The sequence below is a fragment of the Nicotiana sylvestris genome, chromosome 3 (assembly GCF_000393655.2).
Source record: "Nicotiana sylvestris chromosome 3, ASM39365v2, whole genome shotgun sequence".
Classification (NCBI taxonomy): Eukaryota; Viridiplantae; Streptophyta; class Magnoliopsida; order Solanales; family Solanaceae; genus Nicotiana; species Nicotiana sylvestris.
The window spans coordinates 196,473,785-196,493,072 of NC_091059.1; the positions used below are offsets into that span (position 1 = coordinate 196,473,785).

The 19,288-nt window shown below is 39.5% G+C and overlaps 1 protein-coding gene and 1 pseudogene across 2 annotated transcripts; one reads left to right on the top strand and one right to left on the bottom strand.

Annotated features, from left to right (window-relative positions):
• Positions 1-13,629: 13,629 nt before the first annotated feature.
• Positions 13,630-19,214, top strand: LOC104243751 (cytochrome c-type biogenesis CcmH-like mitochondrial protein). 2 transcript variants are annotated; one of them, XM_009799002.2, is made up of 4 exons: positions 13,630-13,907; positions 14,118-14,318; positions 18,537-18,668; positions 18,768-19,214. In XM_009799002.2, the coding sequence occupies exons 2-4, from the start codon at positions 14,175-14,177 to the stop codon at positions 18,966-18,968; spliced, it is 477 nt and encodes a 158-aa protein (XP_009797304.1). In that variant the 5' UTR covers positions 13,630-13,907; positions 14,118-14,174; the 3' UTR covers positions 18,969-19,214. The 2 variants fall into 2 exon arrangements, with proteins under 2 accessions (XP_009797304.1, XP_070027425.1); XM_070171324.1 differs by lacking the exon at positions 13,630-13,907 and having other exon boundaries at positions 13,914-14,318.
• On the bottom strand, positions 15,985-18,262 carry LOC138886816 (squamosa promoter-binding-like protein 2; annotated as a pseudogene).
• Positions 19,215-19,288: the final 74 nt, after the last annotated feature.

Here is a 19,288-nt window from a genome sequence, read left to right on the forward strand (position 1 = left end):
TTGGTTCCTTGTATTTCTTAATAAAGCTGTAATTCTTCATGTAATGCACTAGAAGTACAATGTGAAAATCTGAGGTTATAGGGCTTCCATCTAAATTTTAGACCCCCTCCCAAAAAAAAAAGAGAAGAGGGAACAGAACGATTCCGGTGGTGCGGAAATAGATGAACGAGGTTTTCACTTTTCAATGGAAGGGAGCAGGGTGTGCATTTCATGTGATCCGACTTCTAATTTCCAACGAGGTTAAATAGAATGTGACGTGAACCACGGGTGCATTTCATGTAGCATGGCTTGCGATGTGTTTTAAATAACCTTGAAATAATTCCTTAAATAAATAAAAGTGGTTTTAAAGTTAAAATGCACATATATTTTTAAAATGTTTTAAAATCTGATAATTAGGCCAATAATAATAGTTTGAGCGACCGTACTAGAACCACGGAACTCGGGAATGCCTAACACCTTCTCCCGGGTTAACAAAATTCCTTACCCGGATTTCTGTGTTCGCGGACTGTAATACAGAGTCAATCTTTTCCTCGATTCGGGATTTGAACCGGTGACTTGGGACACCATAAAATTATCCCAAGTGGCGACTCTGAATTTGATATAAATAATCCCGTTTCGATTGTCACTTAAATTAGAAAAAACTCCCTTACACCCTTTCGGGGGTAGTAAAAGGAGGTGTGACACGTGGTGTAGCCAGAGCACCCGCGTGAGCTCCGCCAAGGTACCACCAGCAGTTCCAGCCAGAGTTCAGGCACCTGATACGCCTACTGCTACTACTACTCCAGCACTTCAGGAGACTCTGGCACAGTTCATGAGCATGTACACCACTTTGGCTCAGGCAGGGTTGCTTCCCCTTGCTGCAGCTACATCTCAGACCAAAGGAGGAGCATAGACTCCCGCCGCCCGCACTCCTGAGCAGTGAGTGCATCAATGCAGGTCCCTAAAATTATTCCTGTACAGCCTGTAGCCCCAGGTCAGCTCGAGGACAGGGCAGTGGCTTCAGAGGATGAGCAGCGAAGACTTGAGAGGTTCAAGAAGTATGATCCTCCTGTATTCAGTGGGTTAGCCTCCATTGATGCCTTGGGATTTCTGGAAGAGTGTCACTGTATCCTCCGCACCATGGGTATATCAGGATCGAGTGGGGTTTCTTTCACTGCCTTCCAGCTTTGAGGAGCCGCTTATAAGTGGTGGCGCACCTATGAGTTAGACAGTCCAGACGAGGCAACTTCACTGACTTGGACTCAGTTTTCAGATATGTTATTGAGAGATTTTGTTCCTCATAGCCTTAGGGACGCATGGCACGCAGAGTTTGATCATTTGCGCTAGGATGCTATGACTGTCACGGAGTATATTGTCCGTTACACTAGCTTGGCTTGACATGCCCCAGCCTTGGTTTCTACTGTTTGCGAGAGGGTTCGCCAGTTTATTGAGGGGCTTATTCCCAGCATCAGGTCTAGCATGGCTCGAGAGTTGGAGATGGATATTTATTATTAGTAAGGTGGTGAGCATTGCTAGGAGTATTGAGGGTATGCATACTAGGGAGAGAGAGGAGAGGGAGGCCAAGAGGTCTCGAGAGTCGGGCCATTATTCTGGTGCTCTTGCCCCAGCAGCAGGTCGTCATGGTAGGGGTTATATGAGTCTCCCCATTCATTCAGCTCTTCCAGCAGCCAGTGGTGTTCCAGCTCCTCCTAGGCCCTAGAAGCCTTATTATGAACCTCCAGTATTTAGTGCGCTTCCTGTGCGAGGTGCTTTCAGTGGTCAGTCCAGCAGACTTGACCCGAGCCAGTCATAGCCATCACGTCCTCCCAGAGCTTTTTTTGAGTGTGGTGATACACGCCATATGGTGAAGGATTGCCCCAGACTTATAAGGGGTGCACCTCCACAGACTTCTCAACCATAGTGTGCCCTATAGAGTTCTTAGGCTATGGTTACAGCTCCAGTTGCTACCCCACCTACTCAGCCAACTAGATGTGGAGGTCAGGGAGGTAAAGGTCACCCTAGAGGGGGAGGTCAGGCCAGATACTATGCCCTTCATGTTTGTACCGAGGTTGTTGCTTCCAATTCTGTCATCATAGGTATTATACTGGTTTGTCACAAAGATGCATCGGTTCTATTCAATCCAGGCTCCACTTACTCTTATGTGTCTTCTTATTTTGCTCTGTATTTGGGTGTACCTCGGGATTCTTTAGGTTCCCCTATTTATGTTTCTACTCCTATGGGAGATTCTCTTGTTGTGGACCGCGTTTATTGGTCATGTTTGGTTGCTCTTAGTGGTTTTGAGACCAGAGCCGATTTATTGTTGCTCAGCATAGTAGATTTTGATATTATCTTGGGCATGGACTGGTTGTCGCCCCATTTTGCTATTCTTGATTGTCACGCCAAAACCGCGACGCTGGCTATGCTAGGTGTCCCGCGTGTTGAGTGGAGGGGTACTTTAGATCACACTCCCAATAGAGTTATTTCTTTCCTTAAGGAACAGTGTATGGTTGAGAAGGGGTGTGGTGCGTATCTAGCTTATGTGAGAGATGTCACTATTGATACCCTTTCAGTTGATTCAGTCCCAGTAGTACGGAATTTTCCTGATGTATTTCCAGCTGCTCTTTCGGGCATGCAGATTGATAGAGATATTGATTTTGACATTAATCTGTTGCTGGGCACTCAGCCTATTTCTATTCCTCTGTATCGTATGTCTCCTCTTGAGTTAAAGGAATTGAAGGATCAGTTGTAGGAATAGCTTGATAAGGGTTTTATTCGGCCCCGGTGTATACCTTGGGGTGCTCCTATTTTGTTTGTGAAGAAAAAGGATGGTTCTATGCATATGTGTATTGATTATCACCAGTTGAACAAAGTTACAGTGAAGAACCGTTATCCTTTGCCTCGTATTGATGATCTGTTTGACCAGCTCCAGGGCGCGCGGGTGTTTTCTAAGATTGAATTTCCCTCTAGCTACCATCAACTGAAGATTTGGGAGCCAGATATCTTGAAGACTACTTTCAGGACTCGGTATGGTCATTACGATTTCCTTGTTATGTCATTTGGGCTGACCAATGCCCCAGCAACCTTTATGCATTTGATGCATAGTGTGTTCCGACCGTATCTTGACTCGTTTGTCATTGTCATTATTGATGATATTCTAGTATATTCCTAAAGTCAGGAAGATCATAAGCAGCACCTGAGGACAGTGCTCATGACTCTGAGAGAAAAGAAGTTATATGATAAGTTCTCAAAATGTGAGTTTTGGTTGGATTCCGTGGCATTCTTAGGCAACGTGGTATCGAGTGAGGGTATTCAGGTGGATCCGAAGAAAGTAGAGGCAGTGCAGAGTTGGCCCAGACCATCCTCAGCTACAGATATCCGCAGTTTTCTTGGCTTGGCGGGTTACTACCATCATTTTGTGGAGGGGGTTTCATCGATTGCAGCCTCTATGACCAGGCTGACCTAGAAGGGTGCTCCGTTCCAATGGACGGAAGAGTGTGAGGCGAGCTTTTAGAAGCTCAATATAACTTTGACTACAACCCCAGTTTTGATATTGCCTACAGGTTAGGGGTCTTATACGATCCATTGTGATGCCTCGAGGATTGGCCTTGGAGCAGTATTGATGTAGGGCAGTAGGGTGATTGCCTACACGTCCAGACAGTTGAAGGTACATGAGAAGAATTACCATGTCCATGATCTAGAGTTAGTTGCCATTGTTCACGCCCTGAAGATCTGGCGCCATTATTTGTACGGTGTTCCTTATGAGATTTATACTGATCATCGGAGCTTTCAGCACCTGTTCAAGCAAAAGGATCTTAATTTGCACCAGAGGAGGTGGTTAGAGTTGCTGAAGGACTATGATATCACTATTTTGTACCACCTGGGCAAGGCCAATATAGTGGTCGATGCCTTGAGTCGACGGGCAGAGAGTTTGGGGAGTTTGGCTTATTTGCCAGCAGCAGAGAGGCCCATGTTGATGGATGTTCAGGCCTTATCTAGCCAGTTTGTGAGATTGGATCTTTCGGAACCCAGTCGGGTTCTAGCTTGCATGATTTCTCGGTCTTCCCTATTTGATCGTATCAGGGAGCGTCAGTATGATGATCCTCTTTTGCTTGTCCTCAAGGATAAGGTTCAGCATGGTGATGCTAGAGATGTGACTAATGGTATTGATGGGGTATTGAGGATGCAGGGCCGGATTTGTGTACCCAATATTGATGGGCTTCGGGAGTTGATTCTAGAGAAGGCCCATAGTTCGTGGTATTCCATTCATCCGGGTGTCGCAAAGATGTATCAGGATTTAAGGCAACACTATTGGTGGAGGTGGATAAAGAAAGATATAGTTGGATTTGTAATTCGGTGCCTCAATTGTCCGCAGGTGAAGTATGAGCACCAGAGATGTGGTGGGTTGCTTCAGCAAATAGAGATTCCGGAGTGGAAGTGGGAGCGGATCACCATGGACTTTGTAGTTGGTCTCCCGCAGGCTTTGAGAAAGTTCAATGCTACTTGGGTGATTGTGGATTGGCTGACCAAGTCCGCTCACTTCATTCATTTGTGTACTACTTATTCTTCGGAATGGTTGGCGGAGATTTATATCTGAGAGATTATTCGTCTGCATGGTATCCCAGTTTCCATAGTTTCAGATAGGGGTACTCAGTTCACATCATGGTTTTAGAGGGCCGTTCAGCATGAATTAGGTATTCGGGTGGAGTTGAGTACATCATTTCACCCTTAGACGGATGGACAGTCCGAGTGCACTATTCAGATTCTTGAGGATATGCTCCGTGCATATGTGATTGAGTTTGGAGGGTTTTGGGATCAGTTCTTGCCATTGGCGGAGTTTGCCTACAACAACAGCTATCAGTCCAACATTCAGATGGCACCGTATGATGCTTTATATGGTAGGCGGTGTATATCCCCGGTGGGTTGGTTTGAGCCGAGTAAGGCCAGATTAATGGGCACAGACTTAGTTCAGCATGCCTTGAAGAAGGTTAAGATGATTCAGGATAGACTCCATATAGCCCAATCCAGACAGAAGAGCTACGCGGACCGGAAGGTTCGTGATGTTTCCTATATGGTTGGACAGCGGATTCTACTTCGGGTTTCGCCTATGAAGGGCGTCATGAGATTTGGAAAGAAGGGAAAGTTGAGTCCGAGGTTTATTTGCCCTTTTGAGGTATTGTGGCGTGTTGGGGAGGTTGCTTTTGAGCTTGCCTTACCTCCCAGCTTGGCAGGAGCTCATCCAGTATTTCATGTTTCGATGCTCCGGAGGTATCACGAGGATCCGTCGCACGTGTTGGATTTCAGTTCAGTCCAGTTGGGCAATGATCTATCTTATATTGAGAAGCTAGTGGCAATATTGGACAGGCATGTTAGAAAGTTGAGGTCAAAGAACATTGCATTAATAAAGGTTCAGTGGCGGGCTCAGCCAGTCGAGGAGGCGACCTAGGAGACCGAGCAGGATATGCGCAGCCGTTACCCACATCTTTTCACTACTTCAGGTATGTCTTTATGCTTGTTCGAGGACGAATGAATATTTAAGTGTGGGAGGATGTAACGACCCGACCGATCGTTTTAAGAATTTATGCCTCGATCCCCTATTAACTACTTTTTCCGTGTTTATTTCTACTATTTTGATTTGTCGGGATGTTTGGTTTTGAGTTTCGGAGAGTTTTGGGACACTTAGTCCCTAGATGAGAGCTTAAGTTTTGAAAATTTAACCGTAGTCAGAACAATGTGAAGACAACCTCGGAATGGAATTCTGATAGTTCTGTTAGCTCCGTTGGGTGATTTCGGGCTAAGGGGCGTGTTCAGATTGTATTTTGGAGGTCCGTAGCTAATTTAGGCTTGAAATGCCGAAAGTTGAATTTTGAAGTTTCCGATTCGATAGTGACATTTTGATCTGAGGGTCGGAATGGAATTCCTGAAGTTAGAGCAGCTCCGTAGTGTTGAATGTGACGTGTGTGCAAAATTTCAGGTCATTCGGACGAGGTTTGATAGACTTTTTTATTGAAAGAGTATTTTGAGAGTTTTTGAAGTTCTTAGGCTTGAATACGATGCTAATTGATTGATTCGATGTTGTTTGAGGTGGTTGGAAGATTGGTACAAGTTTGAATAGTGGTATATGACTTGTTTGTATTTTTGGTTGAGGTCTCGGGGGCCTCGGGATGATTTCGAGTGGTTAACGGGAAGTTGGAAAGTTGGAGTTTGCAGCTTAAGTCTTTGGGCTGTTGTCATAACCGCATCTGCAGTTGAATGGCCGCAGATGCGACTCCCGCAGATGCGGAGTAAAGCCGCAGAAGCGGCCAAAGGAGAAGTAGAGCAGGGACCGCAGAAGCGTATGGATTAACACACCTGCAGGACCGCAGATGCGGCATCTGGGTCGCAGGTGCGGAGATGGAACTTTTAAGTGAGAACCGCAGAAGCAGTTCCACCAACTGTAGAAGCGGTATCGTAGATGCGATGGGTGGACCGCAAATGCGGGATTGCTGGGCCGAACATAAATAGTTGTCTTCGCGAATTTGAGCTATTCTTTCACCATTTTTATCCGGGAAGTGAGCTTTTGGGGAGGTTTTTGAGAGGGAATTCAAGGGAGCTTCGAGGAGGTAAGATTCTTGGAACCTAAACTCATTATTATAGTGATTTCTATCATTCTAAGCATGAGAATTTAAGGAAAATTAGTGGTAATTTGGGGGTTAGGGCTTGATTAATTAGAGACCTTTGAGTGATAATTTGAGGGTCCATTTGGGGTCCGATTTTGGTACTTTTAGTATGACTGAACTCGTGAGAGTATGAGAATTCTGAAAATATAAATTTTACCTGATTCCGAGATGTGGGCCCGAGGGGCATTTTGGTCATTTTACCTAATTTCGCGTAGTAGTTTAGAATTTCTTTGTAGAATCGGTTACTTGAAGTGTTATTAATATTATGCAATTGAATTGAATAGATTTCGGCCATTTGGAGTCGAGTACTCGTGGCAAGAACGTGGTCTCGGGTTGATTATTGAGTTGGTTCGAGGTAAGTGGCTTGTCTAACCTTGTGTGGGGGACCTTCCCCTTAGGATTTGGTGTTATTGATAATTGAAATGCTTTGTACGTGAAGTGACGAGTGCGTACTTGTGCTATTTTTTGAAAAATCTGGTTTTCATTAAGTAATTACTAGTATGTTTCCTTCCTATTTATATTACTTGCAATTTAAGCATGTTGTTAGCTTAGGAAAGCATGTCTAGTTGACTTAATTGTCTTACTTGTTCAAACTGCCTTATTTGGATTACGTGCAGCATGCTAGGTTAGAAATACCTGTTTTACCTTGGTATGGAACTTGAATTTAACTGTGTACTCTTCTTGCTATTGTTGTGTGTTTACTTTGGGACTACGGGACGGTATCCCCGGAAATCCCCCTGTATGTTTATTTTGGGACTACGAAATGATATTCCGGGAGATCCCCCTGCACATTTACATTGGAACTACGGGACTGCACCCGGTAGATTCCCCCTGTACTGAGTATTTACATTTGGGACTACAGATCGGTATTCCGGGTGATCCCCTCGTATTATGAGTTGGACTACGGGACGGTATCCCGGGAGATCCACTGGATTTTTTTTATATTTGGGACTACAGGACGGTATCCTGGGAGATCCCCAGTTGTTGTCTTTGTGTTGAGCTGTATTTCTTTCTGTGTTTACCTTGCCTTTATAGTAGTTGTTGTTGTCCCTTATATCCTGTGTTACTTTTACTGATGTACTTATTTATATTGTTTATTCTATACTATTGAACCTTATATATTATTTAACCTCAGTAGGGCCCTAACCTTCCTCGTCACTACCCGACCGAGGTTAGGCTTGACACTTATTGAGTACCGATGTGGTGTACTCATGCCCTTTCAGCGCATGTTTTTCATGTGCAGATCTAGGTACTTCTACTCAGACTTATCACGCTTGAGACGAGGCATTTGAAGAGACTCCGAGGTATATCTGTCGCGTCCTTAGACCGAAGAGTCCCTTTCTACTCTCCATTTATATTAGCCCTTCTGTATTTTTGTTTTTTTGTTAGACATTCTGGAGTTAGATACTTGTAGACATTCAAAGGCTTGTGATCATGAGATTCCGGGTTTTGAGAAAATGTATTAGTTTTTGAGAATTGATATTGTGTATGCCGAGCGACACTTTTAAACACTGTTTTATTTCACTATTTCTGTTTTAAATTGTTTTTTTTTCGCAAATTGGTTTATCTTCCGCATTTTAGGCTTACCTAGTCGTAGAGATTAGGTGCCGTCATGATGGTTCACGGAGGACAAACCGAGATCGTGACAAATATAGACCACAAAAAAAGCCAAAAAATCACTTAAAGTGAATAGGGGAAGTACTACGTAGTTACTTTTATTTATGATTCATTTATGTGTTCTACGTATGTTCATTACATGTATTTGCGGAAAATTAACTAAAGAGAAAAGACGTGCATTTATGAAGAAAATACATGTAATTTTGACTTAAAGGAGAAGGTTAGCTGAGGAAAAGTAGATGGGGAAGTGGGGGAATGTTAGTTTTGGAAGACAGGTGAAAAGTAACTATCAAAAATAATAATGGTGAGGAGAAAGGCACTAAAGTTGATAATAATGAAACACAAAAATAAAGTGTAAGAAAACAAAAGGTCTCATGATATTGTTGGTTTGTTGAGTCGAAGACAAGAGAGAAATTAAAGATATAGGGCCCAAAAAAAAACCTAAAAAGAGACTTTGATGAGTGTCCGGACACTTTCTTTTAATGTGGTTCGTTGATGAATGCCATTGCTTGTTAAATCAGTTTAATGTATTGACAAATTCAATACCCATTTTACAGATTATCCCACTTCTATTTGTCTCTTCTCCCTTATTGATTGGGGCGAAGTTGCAGTGTTGTTATTGGGTTCGGTTGAATCTAGTAGCTTTTGTTCGAACTTTGTATTTGTATTCAGAAATACAATAAATATATATAAATCAGTAACTTAAAATGATTTTAATCCCGAATCAATAAGGTTCAAATTCTAGCTTCGCCTCTGTTTATTGAACCGTCCCTAAAAAAATTTCAACATATATACTGCGTTCTCTGCCTATCTATTTATCCATCTATCTATCTATTTGACACATTATTTATTTCAGGCTAAAAAAATGTCCCAAATCCAGACTGGAGTTATTGAATTTATTATGAATGGACATAACCCGACACTCCAAAAATGGATGGGATATTTAAAAAAGAAATTAAGAAGAGAGAAATTATATAAAAACTAATGTTCTACATTGAATAAACATTTTACACATGATTTCTGATTTGAGACACGTCTAGTTGTACACACACTTCTCTAAGTTTGGTAAGTTAGTATTTCATATTGCTCCAGGGTAAGTATTGTTTTCTAAGATTTTTGCTCATTCATTTAAAAGTTACTTTCTCCGTTCACTTTTACTTAGCACGTTTTGACTTTTCACGTCCTTTAAGAAATAATAAATAAAATGTATAATTTATCATGATACACATATTAATTGATGCATATTTTATTGGATTTGAGAAAATGATTTGAAATGAGTAATATATACTGTGGGTATAACAGAAAAAAAAAATTGTCTTCTCTTGATATGCGTAAAGTGACAAGTAAAAATAAAAATTTATTTTTAGTATACATGCCAAATAAAAGTGAACAAATGTAGTATGTAATAACATTAATCATAACCGTTATTTGATTAAATTACCTTGGTTCTCCTATTACTTTCTCTCTCCTGAGATTAATTTTTTAAAAAAAATCTTTTTTCGAACTTTTTTAACCATTTCTTGAAACAAGGGTAGAATTGAAAAAAGATAACATTTCTTAATTTTCAATGGCGATAATTATTTTGGATCAAAATCTTTTGGCTCAAAGACACTTATCTTGAATTCATAGAGACTAATTTTTTATGACACAACTTCCCTTTTAAACAATTGTCAGCATCTTTTTTTTCTTTCTTTCTTTTGTTTGACAACCAACCGGTAGAATTACATGAGAAGGTATCGATTTATTTTCGAAAGTGAAGGATGGAGACGAGTGTGCTTTTATTTGTGCACGGATTGCTAACAGAAAGTCATGTTTCTATGCTCATTTACTAAGAAAATATAATGTGTGCACTAGTGTACAAAGGAAACCGACAAATCGCATCAACCTGATAATCCGAGCCAAATTGAGAAAAAAAATCCGATTATGGTTTGGTTTGATTTGGTTTGGTGTTGGAAAAAAACCCGACCATAATTGGTTTGGTTTTGTTTTAACTAAAGAAAGTCGAACCGAAATCAAACCAATCCGACATTACATATATAGAAAATTTAGATATATTTCATATATAAATATACTTATTGGTGATGTAATTTATAAATATTTCTTAAAAAATTTCATAATTTTATCTTTTAAGGTATTATTTCAAGGTTGGACTTAAAACTTTTGAATGTTCCAATAAGTTTTATAGCCATTAATATTAGTAAATTAAATAATGCTAACAAAAGCCCAAACCAAAAACAAATCAATAGTAATGTTAACAAAAGACATTCAATTCAATACTACGAACGGGAATGTATTGAATATCTATTTTTTGTTTTGCAATAATTTAGATAAAAATACATAACCTATTTTTATTTTTTCTTTAGCGTTTAGTCATGTAACTAATATTCCCTTATTAGTCTATTTATTTTAGCATGACTTAGTACTTTTAGATTATGTTTATTTTTATTATGGCTTTTAATTAGCAATATTTATATTACATAATTTTGTTGTCTTTATTGTTGAATATTTTAGGATAATGTCATGACAATCTTATATTTTGTATTGTTTTCTTGAAAAATACTTTATATAGTTGTATCTTACTAGGATTAAAGAAATATTTTCAGCACAAGTTATACGTTTTATTTTACGAAGATTTTGTCGGGAAAAAAACCAAAAAAAAAAAATGAAAACCCGAGTTTTATTAGTTTGGTTTGGTCTTTAGATTTAATAACCCGGCACAATTAGTTTGGTTTGGTAATTGTAAAATCCGAATCAACCCGACCTATGTACACCCCTAGTGTGCACTATACTCTAGAGTAAAATTTAATATACCCAACATTTACATCAAATAAAAAAAATTAATTTTAGAAACTAAAAATTGATTAACAAATATACTTATAAAATTTTTGAGATGAAGTACCGGCCGAAAGTGAAATCCCGAAACGCCAACTTGTGACTTGAGATAACAAAAGTAGTACCCGGGGCGGATTTAGGGGCGGAAGGGTGTTCATCCGAGCCTTCTTCGCCGAAAAATTATACGATATATGTAAGGCAAAATCTATTTTTTATCTTTATATATTATGTTTTAATTTTTTTAACACAGTTCAAAAATATAACTTAGTGATTAAGGGTGATCAGACCTTTTGTAAGGTCATTGTTCTATTCTCACTAGCTATGATTTTCTTTTTTAACTTTTTTCTTTTCGTGGGATCTACTTTTCCCATTCTTATTTTCTTCGTATTTACCGTATCCACTAGCAGCCGCTGCGTAGTATGAGCTTTCGGGCTTTCTCCGGAAAAAAGTATTGAGCGAAAGTGTAAATATTATTACGGGCAAGCCACTTTGTGCAGTGGTCTTTGAAAAATCCGGTTTTTTAAAAACCAAAAAAACCGAAAGTTCGAGAAAAATCGAGATTGAAAAATCCGAGTTTTATTGGTTTGGTTTGATCTTTAAATTTAATAGCCCGACATAATTAGTTTGGTTTGTTAATTATAAAATCCGAACCAACCCGACCTATATACACTCCTAGTGTGTCATACTAGTAATTACTTAATGAAAACAGAAAGGAAACCTACCCAGTTAGATTTGACTCCTCTCCATTTCTCAATTTCTCCATTTTCCCAAGTCTCTGTTTAAATTTGTGACACTTGTCTTAGTTACATATTAATGGTCCAGATTTATTAACTGGCTCATAGCCTTAATCATAGTTAATATACCTTTATTTTAGGGGGGGAAAATACTCTCTAACTTAAGGATGAAATCGCCATCTCCAAAAATAATATTTAAAAAAATATAAATCCTAGATGAAGATAATCATATATAGCTTCTTTTTTTTCATTGGCGGAGGTTTTAGCCACAAAAGAAAAAGGTTGAATAAATTGCTGCGATTTTATAAGAAATTTGACACTATCATCTCTAGTTTGTTCTTGTTTTTGCTGTTAACAATCTCACCGGTTGTATACCATTGCATAAAAAATATAAAAGTAGGTAATTTTGTGAACAAACAGAAACTGAATGGAAGTCCTCGCCATATATTAACATAAAGATTAAGTGTATAAATTTATTAAAAGCCAAAATCTGTGTTTCTCTATTTTATGCAAATTCTTTAGTATTACTAATATTTTTGGAGATGAAGATTTCTTACTGTAGTTAGAGAGTATATTCTCCTAAAATAAGGTATATTAGCCATGGTTAAGACTGTTAGTTACTCAAATAAATCTAGACCATTAATAAGTAAATAGGACAAGTGTCACAAGTCCAAATAGGAACTTTGGGAAATAGAGAGAATGAGAAATGGAGAGGAGCCTAATCCATTTCAAATTATTTTGCATCTACACCCATTTTTGTCTTAAAATAAGTTCAAAAGTACTACTTTTATCTTCGTCCCTAACACCTTTGGGTAATTTATTGGGCTCAGTTATTTCGCATAGGCCCATATATTCTAACAGGCCTAGCCATTGATAAAATCGTAAAAATTGCACGGGGCATCCTATTTGGTTGCCATCATTTAATTTATACACATTTTTTAAACTTTTAACTTGTACTCACTTTTTAAACAACTTCAGCCCCCTTTTTCCTCCTCCTCAAAGTTATATCCGCCTCTTCTTTCTCAAACTTCTCCTTCTCCCTTTTCTGCAAAAGTAAGGTATCAAACGGGTCGCATGAGGTTATAAATAATCCTTAATAAAAAGGACTAAGAGATAGCAACGAAGATCCAAGTTGATATACAGTGTTCTAACACTGTGGTTGCACCATTTCTAGCTAGAGAATGATACACGAGATATTTGCAGTAGTTGTGTTAGTTGGATATGAGACGAAGGAGATTGCAGATTATGCTATGAAGCTTTTCTCTGGTTCAGTGACACTCTACAGTAGAACATAAAACTCTGCTATTTCTAGACCAAGGCCTTATCCTGTACCTTGTACCTGTCAGGAGATCATCCACCTCTTTCCACTGACGTTGCCACTTATACGCTTTCAAGTATCCGTTGGACTCCAGTTTCATATATTTAAAGCGGGCGATAATATAAAAAGCTTATTTTTCCAGAAAAAACTTCAGCTCTAGAGCTGAAGTTCGACAGTTACAAAACAAAAACTTCAGCTCTAGAGCTGAAGTTCGATAGTTAAAAAATAAAAACTTCAGCTTTAGAGCTGAAGCTTACAAACAAAAATTTCAGCTCTAGAGCTGAAGTTCGATAGTTAAAAACAAAAACTTCAGCTCTAGAGCTGAAGCTACAAACAAAAACTCCAGCTCTAGAGCTGAAGTTCGGTAGATAAAAACCAAAAACTTCAGCTCTAGAGCTGAAGCTTACAAACAAAAACTTCGCCAATTACAAACAAAAACTTCGATAGTTACAAAACAAAAACTTCAGCTCTAGGCCTGGCTACTAGAATGCTGAAGTTTTGCGCGATTGTCTTTGCTATTTCAGCCCGTATGTTGAAGTTATGCGAAAAAGCGGGTACGCTTACAATTTTTTTTGCAAAACGGGCACAAATTAAAACGTGACAAAAAAACGGGTATAGATGCAAATGTACCAATAAAATCTCGATATTTCCTAACGACAATTTGGCCCACAAACTCTATAACAGTCGAACGAAATAGAATTGGGCCAACTTCCACCACACAGCTCGTGAGTTCGCTGTGATTGCACAGTTCGCAGTGACTCCTCCGCAAAGGTATCAGAATTCTAAAGCATTCTTCCCTTCACTCCCTGTTCGTTCATCTCGCTACTGCTATTACACTTGCTTGGTTGCCACCCTAGAAAAACGACGTGTTCCTAGTTATGTTTTGCACGTGGGGTGTTCGATGAAATGCTTAGCTGAAAATTTAGGTGTTAGACGTCTTGGATTTAACACTTAAATGGTTTCTCCATAACTTGTTTGCAGCTTTCTTTGGGAAATTTTGGTGTTGAGAGGAAAGCTTAACTTATCTGAAGACTATCTATGGAGGGGGAAGAGGATTCGGTGAAGAAGGAGAGGGTGGTAGAGGCAAGAGCAAGAAATATCAGCCACAATGTCAGGTGTACAGAGTGTGGCAGCCAGTCCATTGAAGACTCTCAAGCTGACGTTGCCATTCTCCTCAGGAAGGTATATCTTCTGTCTTACATTTTCACTCCTTTGAATCACTAGTTTCCACAACAACAACAATTCTAAGCTAGTTGAGGTCTAATTCTCACTGATAATGTCGCTCCATTAGGCCCTTATCTGTCAAATATTTAAAAGTTATGTTCTTTATGACCTATTTCCACAGTTCTACCAAAAATAAATTTTAAAAAAAAAATATAATAACAAACTAGCTCTGACCAACATGTGTGTGCTGCTGATGGGTATTTAGGCTAGTCGAGTTCCTGTATCCGGCATTCTGCATATTCCTACTCTCTTGCTGTTATCATTGGCTGTATGTGATGAGGTAATTTGTAGAAAGAAAATGCAGCCAGATGCACTTTTTAAAGTTAGTGGATTCAGAGTTAGTGCATGCAACCTTATATATATAACTCGAGTAGAAGGCAGTGCACGTAAAATTATAACGGTTTGGCATAGGTTGATGCAAGAGCTAGAGTTAGGTAATTATAAGTTACAATGTCGAGGATTAATTTTCATACAGAAGATACTTGATAATTTAGGTCTAGTTTCTATTTAGCAGTTTTACCAATCATTTCAAAAAAACAGTCAAAGAACAATTTTCAGCACAGCTCTCCATAAAACTTCACATACAGTCCTTAACAATCAAAAATAAAAATAAAAAATCACATACAAGCCATTATACTCCCCTCCTGCCACTATATCCACCTTTTATGCTTCTCTATTTCATAATAGATAATCAGCCATTTCAGGTAGAAGAAAAGGAAGACAAGACAGTTATGAGCTGCATCCTGTATATCTTACGTTACTTTTAATATTTCTTTAGTTTATTCTCCTCTTAACAGAAATATCTTACCAAATATGTGCAGCATTCACTGCTCAATAATAATGACACCCTCTCCACTTCCACTAACTGTTCATAAACATGAATTTTTATCTACAGAGTAATGCTATGTGTCTGTATCCATTTATACATATCACCACTACACATAAAGAGACTGTACATAGGAATCAGTAACTTCTGTGTTCCAGCAAACAGAGTTTATATTGCCTGATTTTCTCTTTTTGTTCTTTCCCATCAAATTAAAGGTATTTTCCAACTTATGTCTTGCATGTAAATATAGTCTGGACAGCGTTCTTTTTTTTTTTTTTTTAACGCTGAGAGTCTATCGAAAATAGTCTCTCTGCCCTTCCAGAGTAGGGGCAAGGCTGCGTAACCCCCCCCTCCCCCCCCCCCCCGCGTTAAATAGGCATGCATTATGATAGGAATCCCCAATTCTCTTTCAAATACAGCTCTTTTAATCATTTCTTAGCATGTACCTGCAATAGTATTCAAGTTCACGTTGCTATGCAAGCTTAAATACGGCTGAGCTAAACGAAGAAGCTATGTATGGTATTACCCTTTTGAAGGTGTCCTGTTCTTCGTTTTACATTTAAGACAATAATAGGTTTCCCATATTACTGACGTTTATTTTTTCCCCTTGTTCTTTCCCCTGTTCTCTCTTAATGAGTAAACTGACTCTTTCAGTTGGTCTATATCGCAATTGACCTCCTCTGCGGGTCTAGTTTCTTGAACCGATTGAATTTGCTATATTCTGGATGTCCTTCGTTTTTGAAAGAAAAAAGCTCTATTCTGGATTGTCAAGTAACTATTTCGTTTGTGTTATAGTAAATATGCATTTATCATCTCTTCGATGAGAGGGGGATAGCAGGGAGCCAAACACAGAAAACAGCTTCTGCATGGTAGGTTAGTCTTTTTTGTTTTGTGGGACTAGTTTTTGAAGGAGAAAGAGTTAATCCTGGAGCAAAAAACATGACTTCCTGAGTTTGATGGTTGATATCTTTTTTTTTTTCCAGTCAGAAGTCGGGGCCTGTGCAGTTATGTTCCAAGTTGCAGAATAAAGGAACTACAGTTCTTAAGAACCCTTGTCAGTTGTCACTGCCTAAATTAAGCAAACAAAATTTACTGCATAATTCAGAATTTAAGACTTTGTTGGAGTTTCAAAGGCCAACCTATATATTATATACCAGTACTAATTTAAGATGGCAAACAAACTGCTTGAAATAGCCTACTAATAAACCTCCTGCTTGATCCAAGTTTATCGTGTCAAAAAGCAAAAAGGGGATCTGGCCAAAGTCCTGAAAATCCACTAAAGACATCAGATGTTGGCTTCAGTTCAATGCATTAAGATAAAAGTCAGTGTCAAATGGAGGTTTGAACAGCTCGATTCGCTGAAAGCTACCGCAAGCATGACTATTAGCAGCCAATGTATGGTCACGAGGATCGGATGAAGGTTGTCCACCCTGCCAGTATTCACAGGACATAAGTGGCACACCTTGTGGAATTGCCTGCATCATCTGCTCGGGCATGCTGCTCTGATTTGCATGTGTTGGGTGGTTCAGTGAAACAGTCTCAGGCTCGGATGAACCCCATGAATTAGTTGACAGAAGAGAGAGAGCACGAGGAAATTCCGGTCCTGTACCCATTTTGAGCATGGATTCCTTGGCACGTCGATTGAAAACCTCGGCTGTGTGGCCCTTGGAGGGCAAGAGCAAGCAATACATTACTGTGTGCACCCACGGCCCGTGAAAACTGGATCCCCGGCAGTAATGACTGCCCATTTGTACTGCCAGCTCTTTCAGGCTTTGGAGTAGACCCTCTTGTTATACTGAACTTAGTTTCTTCAGTGCTTTTTGCAGCAGCTCTAGAGTGAACCAGTTGGGTGTGGTTGAGAACAAGATTCATAGGTTGCCTGCTATCATAAAACAATGAAGAAAGCCTTGCCGAGTTGAACTGGACGTGCATTGTGATCAGAGAGCCTCCTGTGACAGCTTCTCTTCTTTTCATCAAATTCAGACAAGCTATGGAACCTGCTACATTGTTGACAAAAGCGGCGTGCTACACCTGCTATAGTGACCTTTGGGCATTTGGAATGACTGTCACAAACTCGATGCTTCCAGTAATATTCAAAGCTGATGAAAGATTAAGGTTGCAGCCTTCAACCTGACAGCGAGGAGTTGGCGCATTTTGAGTAGATGATTTTGTTTTCTTTGCTGCAGCAGCAGATGATACGGGGTTCTCGGGGAAGGATGAAATCTTAGCACCACCGATGGTCTCAAATGTCCGCTTACCAAGTTTCAGACCTATAAGTGGTTCAACAGAGCCTACCAAAGCCTCCATGGGGGGTGAATTTCTAGACCAAGGTTTCACTTTCTTACTAAGATCCTCAGGAGAGCCATCGAAAGAAAAGTTGGATGCTTTCAAGCCCTCCTTTGGTGAAGAGTCAGTAGAAGCTGATATTGAGCTCTTGATCGAAGAACCACGCCCCACATCAGAGACATAACCACCTGTACCACTACCACTACCACCACTCGACAAATTGAAGGATCCAGCATCAAGTTCTCCATCTTCTTCAATTCCCCAATCTGTTAATTGTAGTTCTTTTGGACTTTTGGCGGCCTTTGAACCAAACATTATCAGGTTTCCCCAGTCCCACTTTGCATTCCACTCCGTCTTGGGAAGAAGCTACGAGATGGCATTAGTAAAGTTCCACACTCATGGAATGCAAAAAAAGTAACTAGGACTCAGATCTTTATCAAACAGAGCTGTTGGATTCCAGTAACAGACAAAGAACCACTAGTAGACAAAGAAGTATATTAAAACTATTCAAATAACAGAATCAGAGCTCAAGCCCTTCCAATCCAAGGCCACAAAATGCATCTCCCCATCTATCGCATCCCTTAACTCCACCACATCATTTTCAGCTACTTGTTGTTTCCTCACCTATGAATATGATAGAGAGAAAGACAATTTTCTTGGAAAACTTTAGAGAGTTTACACTTTACCGACGGTTGATATCTCGTTTTTTACTTAGGTTGGCTCCTTTGTGAGTGTTATATCGTAATTCTACTGTCTTCTGGAGCAACTTACTAATTACTTTGATTGTCATACTTCAGTAGAATGCTATGCACACAGAACTGCATTTTTACCTTTAGAAGATATGCCACAAGTCCTTGTTGCTTTGCATCATGTGGCTATGGGTCTTTTCATTTGTCTAATCCAGATATTCTCTTTGCTAATTGTATGTTTGTTCTACTTCTCAAAATTTTAAAAAAAATAAATGAAAAAATGGAGTATATATATGTTCGTCTAACTTTCCTTGCATCCATGCCTAAGTTATTCCAACTTTTGCGCGTGGTTACTGACTTGGGTCTTCTTTTTAGCTAATTAGGGATGAAATTCGAGATGGGAAGTCTGACAAGGAGATCTACAGAAAGCTTGAGGATGATTTTGGTGAGACAGTACTTTATGCCCCCAAATTTGATATGCAGACGGCTGCTTTATGGCTCTCTCCGGTCAGTTAAAGTTTGCTCTCTACCTCTGCCTTGCTCTTTCAAAAATTATATTTTAATAGACAGAGGTGCTAAATTTGTTTGAATTTTTTTTTGACACAGCTACTAGTTGCTGGGGCTGCTGGAGGCATGTGGGCTTACAAGAAGCACAGGCAGAAGACTAACGTGCACATTATGGCTCTGAATCTCGTTCGAGGAGTCCCATTAACGCCAAAGGAGAAGGAAACTATGCTCGAAGTCCTCACACCACCTCCTGGAGGAACTTCGTCCTCCAGTTGGTGGAGTAAATGGTTTCAGCAGTGAAAGTTTCTTTAACCTACCATAACTTGTAGTCTATTTTTCTGCTGTAATATCTCAAACTGCCAGCTAGTCGAGATGCCACCCTATCCATGTCATTTTGCATTGGCGTGTTTGAATTGGTCATTGTGATTACACATTTTTCTCAGGGTATATACCTGAAATAAGTGATCGACATCTTATTGTACAAAAGGTACAAATTGATCATGAGCTGACTTCACAATAATGCTGCTAACATGGTGGTTTGTGATAGAGTATCTTAGTATATATTATTCCATTTGTCTTCCATTCCTCTTAACTGCAAAATAATCTCCTCTATCAGAAGT